This window comes from Protopterus annectens, chromosome 8.part0 (assembly GCF_019279795.1).
Source record: "Protopterus annectens isolate FY-2018-M chromosome 8.part0, PAN1.0, whole genome shotgun sequence".
Taxonomy (NCBI): Eukaryota; Metazoa; Chordata; order Ceratodontiformes; family Protopteridae; genus Protopterus; species Protopterus annectens.
The window spans coordinates 846,895,283-846,905,172 of record NC_056741.1 but is presented as its reverse complement, the minus strand read 5'-3'; the positions used below and the strand labels follow the sequence as shown (position 1 = coordinate 846,905,172).

The following is a 9,890-nucleotide window of genomic DNA, read 5'->3' as shown; positions in this document are numbered from 1 at the left end:
TGCACCTTATACCAAAGCTTTGGATCCAAGAGCTCTGACTCCTCTCTTACCCAAAATTCCCCTGTCCTGACTGAATTATCGCAGATTGAGTTTGCTGACTACCATAAAAAAATCACACACTATATCTACATGTAAATATAATAAGGACAAGTAGGAAATTATAATAAACACTATATAGTGTAAGAAGTACAAGAGATCAAACAGCGTTCAAAGGAGAACTAGCCAACCCCTAAACAATAACAATTTGGTGGGGGAAAGGAGGTAGGGGAGTTGAACCAGAAGAAAAGAAGACAACACCAATCTATTGTTACGGTAAGTACATAACTTTTGTATCCGATGTTGTCTATTTTTGTCTGATTCAACATGTGGGACAGATTCTCAAGCTACCTGAAAGGGACCTGGGTGGATTCAAGGAAGGACATTACTGAGTATGGCAGAGTGGACTTGCAATGAGATACAAAGATATGAGTTGAGGACCAAGTTGCTGCAGTGCACGTCACTAATAGGCACTCATTTTGCAAATGTGGTTGAGATTGCCATTGCTCTGGTAGAGTGTCTGTTATGCTTAGACTGTAATGACAAACTTCATAAATCATAGACAAATGAAATTCAATCTGCTAACCATCTTGAGTGGGTTACCTAAGACACTGATTGTCCCAGCTTTTTCTTGGAGAAGGATATAAAAAGTTGATCTGATTTTCTGATAGCCTTAGTACAATAGAGATAGAACTTGCATTCTCTATGCACATCTAAGGTGTGTAATGTATGTTCTCCTTTAAAGATAAACTTGGGGAAGAAAACTGGCAAATCAAGCTCTAGATTCAAGTTAGACTCAGAGGCTACTTTAGGAAGGAAAGAAGGGTTAGTTCTCAATGACACTCTAGAAGGTAAGGAATGAAGCCTTGCATGAGAGTGCCTAAAGTTCAGACATCCATTTAGCAGATGGAATGGCAACCAGAAAAATTGTCTTCCATGAAAGACACTTCTTATTTGAGGGTGCGGCTAGTTCAAAAGATTTTTAGGTTAGAGAATGAACTAGGGGTCTTAATAAAAAGGTTCCTCTAAGAAAGGCTTTGGCTGTTCTAAGGTAAGCAATGGAATAACTTGACCCAGCCATGAAAAGTTCTGAAAGAAATTACAACATTTTTGGTAGAAATGCTGAAAAGGGATCTAGTCTATTAGGAGAGGCCTAGATGGAAAAACACTTCCATTTGCTCTTGTAAGTCTTTTTGGTTGAGCTTCTTAGAAAGGAAGATATGATATGGACTACCATGGAAGAAAGCCTGGTTTCTCTGGCTAATGTTAGAATTGTTGAAACCATGCAGTTAGCTTTAAGGTCTTGAGATCTAGAAGAAGTAACCTGGATGGGTGTGTGAGGAGATCTGAATGAACTTGGTGATAAGAGGAAATGATGGAAAGCCATAAAGGAGACCTGGTGCCAAGGACAGACAACAGCATCTCTTGATGACTGTCCAAGTGGAGGGATGAGGGCAAAGTAATGTCTGCATTTATTGTTTAGCTACAAAGTAAAAAGGTTGCAACAAGGTTGGCTCCAGCAGATGAAAATCTGTGTTGCCACTGTTTTGTTGAGAGACCACTCATGAGGCAGTAGTATAGTTATGCTCAGTATGTCTGCAAGGATTCTGAACATTCCAAGTATGTGTGTTGCTACTAAAAAGTGATTGGAAGATGACTAAAACATTCTCATGTTTCTCAGCAAAGAGGCTATGATTGGGCTCCACCTTGTTTGCTGATGTACCAAACCATTGACATATTGTCTGAGTGTATGGCAATCATTTCCTTGGTAGATGGTCCTGAAATGCTTGCAGTGTATGAAGGACAGCTCTTAACTCTATGGCACTGCTTGGCTTCTATCACAGACCATGTTCCTTAGGCTGTCCTTCCTTCAAAATGCCCCCACCCCCACCCAAGAAGGGAAGCATCCATGATCAGTTTGGCTCTGGGTATTGAAGAATGGAAAAGTCTACTCTGAATTACTGAATCGGAAGAAATCCACCAAGGAATGTTGTCCCTGCAGACCTGAGTGAGACATATGTTGTAGTAAAGGGGATGCAGTTTTTGTGACCACTGTACATCTAGTGTCCATTGTAGAACTCTCATGTGATATCTGGCTAGGGGAACCATCACCACAGAGGAAGCCATTAGACCTAGGAGGCATAATATCAGTTGAGCTTGGGGTTTGGGATGATTTATCACCTGGAGAGCTAGAGCTATGGATCACATCGATTTGATTCATGCTGATGGAAGTTTTGTCTGATGAACAGTGTCTATGTGGCAACCTATGAATTCTATGGATTGAGCGGGAGGTAGCTTGCTCTTGTTCGTGTTTATAAAGAAGTACAGGTGAGCTGTCAGTTGTAACAAGAATGATCAATGCTTTAAAAGTAGATCTCTGGAGGTAGAATTTAGAAGCCAATCGTCTAGATATGGAAATACCTGGATCCTTTGTAACTTGAGATAGACTGTCATTGCTGACATTATTTTGGTGAACATCCGGGGGGGGGGGGGTGCTGTGGTGAGATTGCTCTGAACTGATAATGATTGGCTCCCAACCAGAAACAGATCAATAGAGCACATCTAATTGTCCTTCCTCAGTATTGATAAAATGGACTGCACTGTGACCATCTAGAATTTTGTCTGTTTCACAAACTGATTCAGATTGCTGAGATCCAAAATTGGTCTTAGGTCCCATATCTTTTTTGGTTCTAAAAAGAATTTTGAATGGACTCCAGATCTTAGTTGGTCTAGGAGGACTGTTTGGATGACTCTTTTGTCCAGCAACTTTGAAACTTCTACTGCTGTGGATTCCAACTGATTGGGTAGAGTATCGGGAACAATTCTGTTTTACTTTGGGGTTTCTAAAAAGGGTATTGTATAGCCTCCGGTAATGATCCTTAGCATCCAAGAATCAGAAGTTATACTTTGCCAGGCTAGAAGGTGTAAAGAGAATGGTGCCTCAACTGCCTCCAGAGTGCAGCAGTTGGGCAGGTACTCAGAGATGCTGATAAGGTTTTTTCAATGAATGGTGCATGGAAACCTTGATTTTGCAGACCGCCTCAGTCTTGTGGGCAACGTCCCATAGAATTTCCTCTGCCTCTGCCTATTGGAGGTCTATCCCCAGGAGAGTCCTTGTGGAAACCCTGAGATTTTTTGAACCACATTTTTCTTCCTCCTTTCTGATTCCTGGAAAAGGATATCTGAGGGGTCGAAAAATTCATTCCAATGGCGGACAAGGTCTTACCGTCCAGCTCACTCCTGGTAGGTGCACCTTGACTTTTGGTCCAAATAAAGTGGAGCTATCGTAGGGGGCATTTATGAAGAAAGTTTTAAAGCTTTCCACAAAACCACAGAGCCACATCCAGGCATAACATCACATAGTAACACCAGTGCCCTCTGCTTGGGGTGTGCCATCTACTGTATTAGATAGCAGTCTCATGGCAACATTCAATGATGACTGTAAGATAGACAACTGGGTATCCACATTTTTTGGATATCTGATGGTAAGTCACTCAGCATGGAATTTAAGAGTTCCTTAATCAAATCCTTCTGGAAACATATCAGGTGTACCATGTAGTTCAGTGCACAAAGAGAAAAAGTGGCTGAAACATAAGTCTGTTTCCCCAGTCTGTCCAATACCATTGATTCTCTGTTAGGTGGATGGACAGAGGAACTCTCTTCAGGCAATTCCTTTTTTGTGGCTGCTGATATCACCATGGCATCTAACAGGGACCCTTAGCCCAATGATTTCTTTCTTTGGGGGCAACTAGAATTCTGTCCAGTTTCTTTAGGATTGGATCTGCCACATCAAACTCATTACAGGCTTTCTAAGTAATTAGGTCAACTAAGACATCAGGAGGATGGACCACCCAGGATGTTTAAAGGCCAGACCCAAAGTCTTCAAGAAACAGTAACTCATCAGAAGAAGGAGTGTTGGTGGACCATCTGTTTCATGATTTCAAGGATGTCTCCAAAGGAGACATCTTTGGGGGGGTGTACCTTGGGGAACCTTCTCCCTCATATAAATCGGTGTCTTTGGTGACAAACTCAGGAGAGGAGTTAATATGCTTCTTCTTACAAGTCCTCTTCCAAGGAATGTGCCTTGGGACTCCTGAGGGGAACACATCAGAATCAAACATGGGAATCGAACACCAAATAGACTTGACACCTAAGGGATCTGTCTGTCCCTGTCTACCAGAATGTGAGGAAGTAGGAGCCATCTTCAGAGGGACTCTGAGTGGATCCGAACTCTGAGCACATACCAATTGTCTTGGTCTGGACAAGGCCCTTTCCATGGCCTCAAAAGCTGACTCAGCCAATATAATTGAAAAGGAGCGCCTACGTTAGCAGAATCTGTAGTCCTCTCTACTCCAAGGGCCAAATGCTCAGAGGAGGACCTAAAATCTGAACTGTCCAATGGCAAAGCCCTGAGCAGTGAGGGCAGCCCTAAAAACCTCATGGTTTACTCCACAGTTGGAGATCCAACGCCAATGCTTTGGCTCCAGGATTCCATGTGACCTGAGTGCATCAGAGTTGAGTCAGTGAGAAAAGATGTTGAAGCCGAAGTCTCCAGGACTACTGACTCTGAAGCAGGTACTGTGGAAAGGTTGGATCCGACATACAATGGCTCCAAGAATGGAGATGGCTTAGGAAGCTGAACAGTTGGGGTGGAAGGGGCTAAGCCCAGTCCTTTCCTCGGGGACAGAGCTGGGAGAACTCCCAGCTGAATCTGAGTCCTCAAAAACTTCCTTAACATTTGGTCGACATGAGGCTCCTAGTAGACTGACCAGATCTCGAGGATGCTTTTTCTCAGAGGAAGGGGAAGAGGTGAATACCTTCGGCTCTCCTGTGCTTTCACATGGATGGAGACCCTCTGTACCCCTCTGATTTGGGTCCCCTTCTAATGGTCGACATTTCAAAATGTTGACATTCATATGGCCGAGACCATATGATCGACATCTGAAATGTCGACCATGGGGAACCGGCATCACACTACAGTGCGGAATGGAACAATTTCCACTTCTGCACTGTAGTGCGATCTCAGAGTTGGTATATTGAAGTTACGGGGGTGTGAGGGGGCGGAGCCCCCACAGGGGTGCAGTGGGACAAAGCCCCCCTGCTAGCAACATTAAGGTAAGTTTGTGTTTGTGTTTTGTGTTTTACTTGTATGGTTGAGATTTCAAATGTTGATCATATGGTCTTGGCCATATGAAAGTTGACATTTTGAAATTTCGGCCATATCAAGTAGACCCCTCTGATTTATATATACCAGCTTTATGGTCAGAGAATAGTGAGAAAAAGTACATGGTTAATGACTGCTGAAAATAGCTTACAGTGAACTGTCTGCTCATTATTGGCATTTGGACAAAACACAATCAGTTACCTTACTGGCTCCCCATTACATAATAAGACAAAGGAATGGTTCAGAGAAGTGAAAGTGAAAGCATAACTCTGCTATGGTATCTCTAGATAAATACACCAAAAAGTAACTTTGTTTTTGCACAATACTTCAAAGATTAAGAAAACACACACAGGCACACACACACACACACACACACACACACACACACACACACACACACACACACACTACATATAATCAGTGTCATTAAGTTAAATTAGGCAGACCTTGCCTTGGCTACAAATGGTGCAACATTATGGATCTTACAAGCCAGATGTACAGTGACATACAGCTGCTAAAGAAAGCTGGTGCAGAATAGAACTAAATACACACAATGTCATCTGCCCCCCCCCCCCCCCCCCCACACACACACACACAAAAAAGGAGTAGTTTTTTGTTTTTAACTTACTTTAATGGGTCATCTGGGTGTTTCTGCTGCAGCTTCTTCCCCAAGCCAAAACCAAAAAACAGCAAGGATGTCATGGGAGTAATGGCAACAAGAGGGGCACCCATGCCCTTGTACAACCCTGGAAAGCCCTTGTAAAGAAGAATACAAGAGAGAAAAGAGTCAGCAACTGTATGGATACTAAAATCAGCTGTGATCACAGCAGTAAATGAAATTATATAAGTGGCTGAGCTACACACAGCAGTAAATGAAATTATATAATTGGCTAAGCTACAAACAGTTAAACAAAAATGCACTACACAACTCCTTTATCAGTATGTATCTAAAACGCCCACAAAAGGACAAAATTATACTTGAGAATCTCAGGAGATGCCTCAGAAAGCAGGGCGCTGGAAAAGAAGGGGCTATCGATACTCTGTTGACAATGAAGAAGAATGTCTCATCCTACTACCACTGTAGGCAATGTTAGGACACTGCCAATACAGCGGGTTCACAAGAAGGTCTGAACAACATGCTTTCCAGTGAGGCATTATACACACATTTAGCATCTTGAAAGGATCCTGGTAGACAGTGGAAGCAGGGAAAAACTTAAAAAAAGCTTTGACTTTCGTAGCTGGTAATATACGATAAGCTCAATATTAGCTGTCTTCTTTAAAATCTATTGCACAGTGAAAACACAAAACATGTTTCCCTGAAATAATTTCTCAGAGCATAATATCTGGCATAAAGCAAGTGATTACTTTGGAGGTGCATAAAGTTGAGCGACTGGAGAATGGGCTTCACTATACAGTCACCAAGAAGGAAAATAAACAAATAAATAAATAAATAAAAACTAAAAAGGGCTATCCCAAAATAAGACAGTGAAATGTTATGATTGGATAGGTATGCATCTATCTTCTTCTGTCTCCATCCATTCAAATTGTTAACAACAGCAACACTCCACAGTAAAAGTAATCAAGAATGTACTTATAATACTTCTAAGCATTGTACATAGATCACTAAACTAGGAAGAAGGCCATATGTTGTAACATTACATGTACATATCTGGTTATATAAACACTGTACGCTGTTTAACATTGTATCTTTATTAGTAAAATTAGAATTACTAAAGGAAGCCAATAATTTCACAAAGAAAATACCTGTTGCAGATTAATAAGTGGTATGCTGCAATGTCACTCTTTAATCACAAAGATGAGAACATCTGTAGGAAGCTGAAAGTATAATAGTGCCATATAATTAAGTGTAAGGGACAACAACAACAAAAATAATCAAATGAAGAAAATCCAAAGAAAATATCTCTTTGTGACTAAATTCATTAAAGGAGTATAAGGCAATAAATAAAAGAAATTACAAACCAGTGCTAAGTAGTACATTTTGTTCATGATTTGCTTTTCCCCATACAGCATTACACAACTTCAGACAGCATATTTTAACCTAGTGCAATCCTTGTACTCTAACTGAATTCCATAATGTGACAATATACAAACAGTACACAGATATAAAATTGTTCTTTTTTTTTGACTGCACAAAGCAAACAAATTAACAGCTTTCATTATCTGATAACTCAGTCTCCTCTCCCACACCCACAACCACACACTCCTGAGATCTTTTCTGCGCAAGATGATGGCATTATCATCTCCTTGTTAGGATACTGCCTAAATTACATTGGAGGGGACTCAATAATCTAGTTATCTATTGCAGGTTGAAGGATAGAATTTTGAGACATCTGTCAGCCATCAGACTTAAGGACAAACAAAATGCTCTTTCAGTACATGTAGAGAAATATCCAGGGCATCTATTCCTATTCCAAGCATTACAGAAAATAATCAAGGATAGCAGGAACAACAAGGTTTCTGGTTATACAGAGTATTGTGAAACCAGATGGATCATAGAACTTGGGGCACATAGATATCCAGGACTCAATGGTGTGGTGCCTTTAAAACCTGTTTTGAATAGGCGTAGACCTTACATTCCTAAGTATTAATTGTTTTATTGATGGTCTCTTTTGATTGGAGCAATTCAGTTTAAAAAGAATTGTATGTTGTTTGTTATTGTATTTCTGAGGAAGGGTTTGAGTACCTAAAAGCGCTAATATTCTCTGTGTTATATTAAATCATTTTTATTAATTTTACTGCCTGGTGGTCTGTGGATCTTTTTTCACGATTTCTGTCTTTTTGGTTGGACCACAGACCTTCATCACCTTTTGGATTTATTTTCTTTATCAGCCATAGTGAGAAGTCAGTGGCAACAGACATATGCAAAAACAGACTCACACTTACACACCTCAAGGAAGTGAAATTACCACACAAGAAACCCAACCGGAAAATGAAAGGAAGGGCAGAGATGGAAAGATTTAAAGATTTTTTTTATTATTATTAGAAGGCACTACCAACAATGGTAGTGAAAAAATACCTAGCGGTAAAGGGAGAGTAAGGGATACCAACAATGGTAAGAAGAGCTACCTAGCAGTAGATGGAAAGAGAAAGAAGTGAAAGTTTTGCCTAAAAAAATGGCTAAAGAGTTTAAAAGATGCAATAGAAAGGGAACAGGCTAGAATGACAGTAGAAATTAGGAAAAAAGTGATTTAATAGAAATTTTCTGATTAACTGAATAAGGCTGGAGAGCATAATGGAAAACCACATTGGAAGCTGAAAGCGGCAAACAAGATCTGAGGTAATCTACCCTACGCATTATGGGTAAGGGATGTGCTCAAGAGTTTTTTGGAATCCAAGAGCTATAGAAGTGGCTGAGTCAGTTCCAAGGCTTCAGAACTGAATCCACACATTGATGATAAAATGAAGAATGACAACTTCAGATAGTCTGTTTTGCCACAGGTTGCCCTTCTTCTAACCATCACAAGAAATGAACAATTGATCAAATATCTAAAAGATTTAGTTCTGTCATGACAGTACCTAACATGTCTGTGAACATTCAAGGTATGGAGTATTCTTTCTGCCTCGTTTTTAGATTTAGGGAAGAAAATGGGGAGATGGATAGTTTGGCTTAAAGTGAACTTGGATACCACTTTAGACATAAAAGAAGGATTAGTTCTCAAAGAATCTCTGTCCTTATGCAAAATTAGATGGCTGATAAATGAACCTTGATAGAGGAATAAAAAGGCCATAGGATAGTAACTCACACAAATATTGTAAAGCCAGAGAACAACTAGCTCTGAATGGGTGCTGGTTAAGTTGTCGGCACCAACTAGAAAACCTTTTTAGTTTGCCAATACATGATCTTCTAATAGTAGGCTTTCTTGATTTCATCAGTACCTGCCATCCTCAGTAAATAGGTGCCTACAAGGAATTAAGACCCTATCATCCAGGCAGTGAATTAAAGTTGATTGATGTCGGGGTGTATCAAACACCCATGTTCTTGTGAGAGAAGGACCAGTCTGTGAGGAAACTTCTGGTAATTGCTATTTCTAAAAGAAGGGAAAATCATGGTTGCTTGGGCCAGAAGTGAGTCACTATAATGATCCTTGGGTATTCCTTTTGAATCTTTAGAACTACTCTGTATATTAGTGGAAAGCAGGGAAAAGCATACAGAAAATTCCTGTCCAAGAAAAAGAAAAGGCATCTATCTTCCATGCCTTCTAGCATGGTGTCCTGGAACAGAATCTTGCCAGTTGACCATTCAGAGAGCAGGCAAAGAGGAATACTTGAGGAACTCCCCAGAGATGGATCATATCTTGGAAGACCCCCTGACCTAGTTTCCATTCGTGAGGGTCTGCACTGGTCTTGCTCAGCTTGTCTGTCACACTATTTTGCTCTGACAGAATGTAGGATGCCTGTAGAGGTAGACTGTGCTGTGAAGCTGTATCTCAAGTTAACATGGCTAGTCTGCAAAGGGGTTATGACCTGGTTCCCTCCTTGCTTGTTCATGTACCACATGACTGTGGTATTGTCTGTAACCAGTTGAAGAGGTTGCAGGGACTAAAGATGGTTCAGAGTTGAGTGACTCTATTAGTACAAGCATCTCCATGATACTTATGTGCTGTCTTTGGTGTCCTACACCTTCCACACTTTTACTCCTCCTGAAAATGCTCCCCAAGCAAATTCTGAA

General features: G+C 40.7%; 1 protein-coding gene across 1 annotated transcript in view; it reads right to left on the bottom strand.

The window, feature by feature from the left end:
* Positions 1-9,890, bottom strand: part of LOC122809104 (mitochondrial carnitine/acylcarnitine carrier protein-like) — a 708,815-nt gene that overhangs the window by 500,093 nt on the left and 198,832 nt on the right. Inside the window, exon 3 of the mRNA XM_044080345.1 lies at positions 5,829-5,956. Coding sequence (XP_043936280.1) covers positions 5,829-5,956 — 128 coding nt within the window. The remainder of the gene's footprint in view (positions 1-5,828; positions 5,957-9,890) is intronic.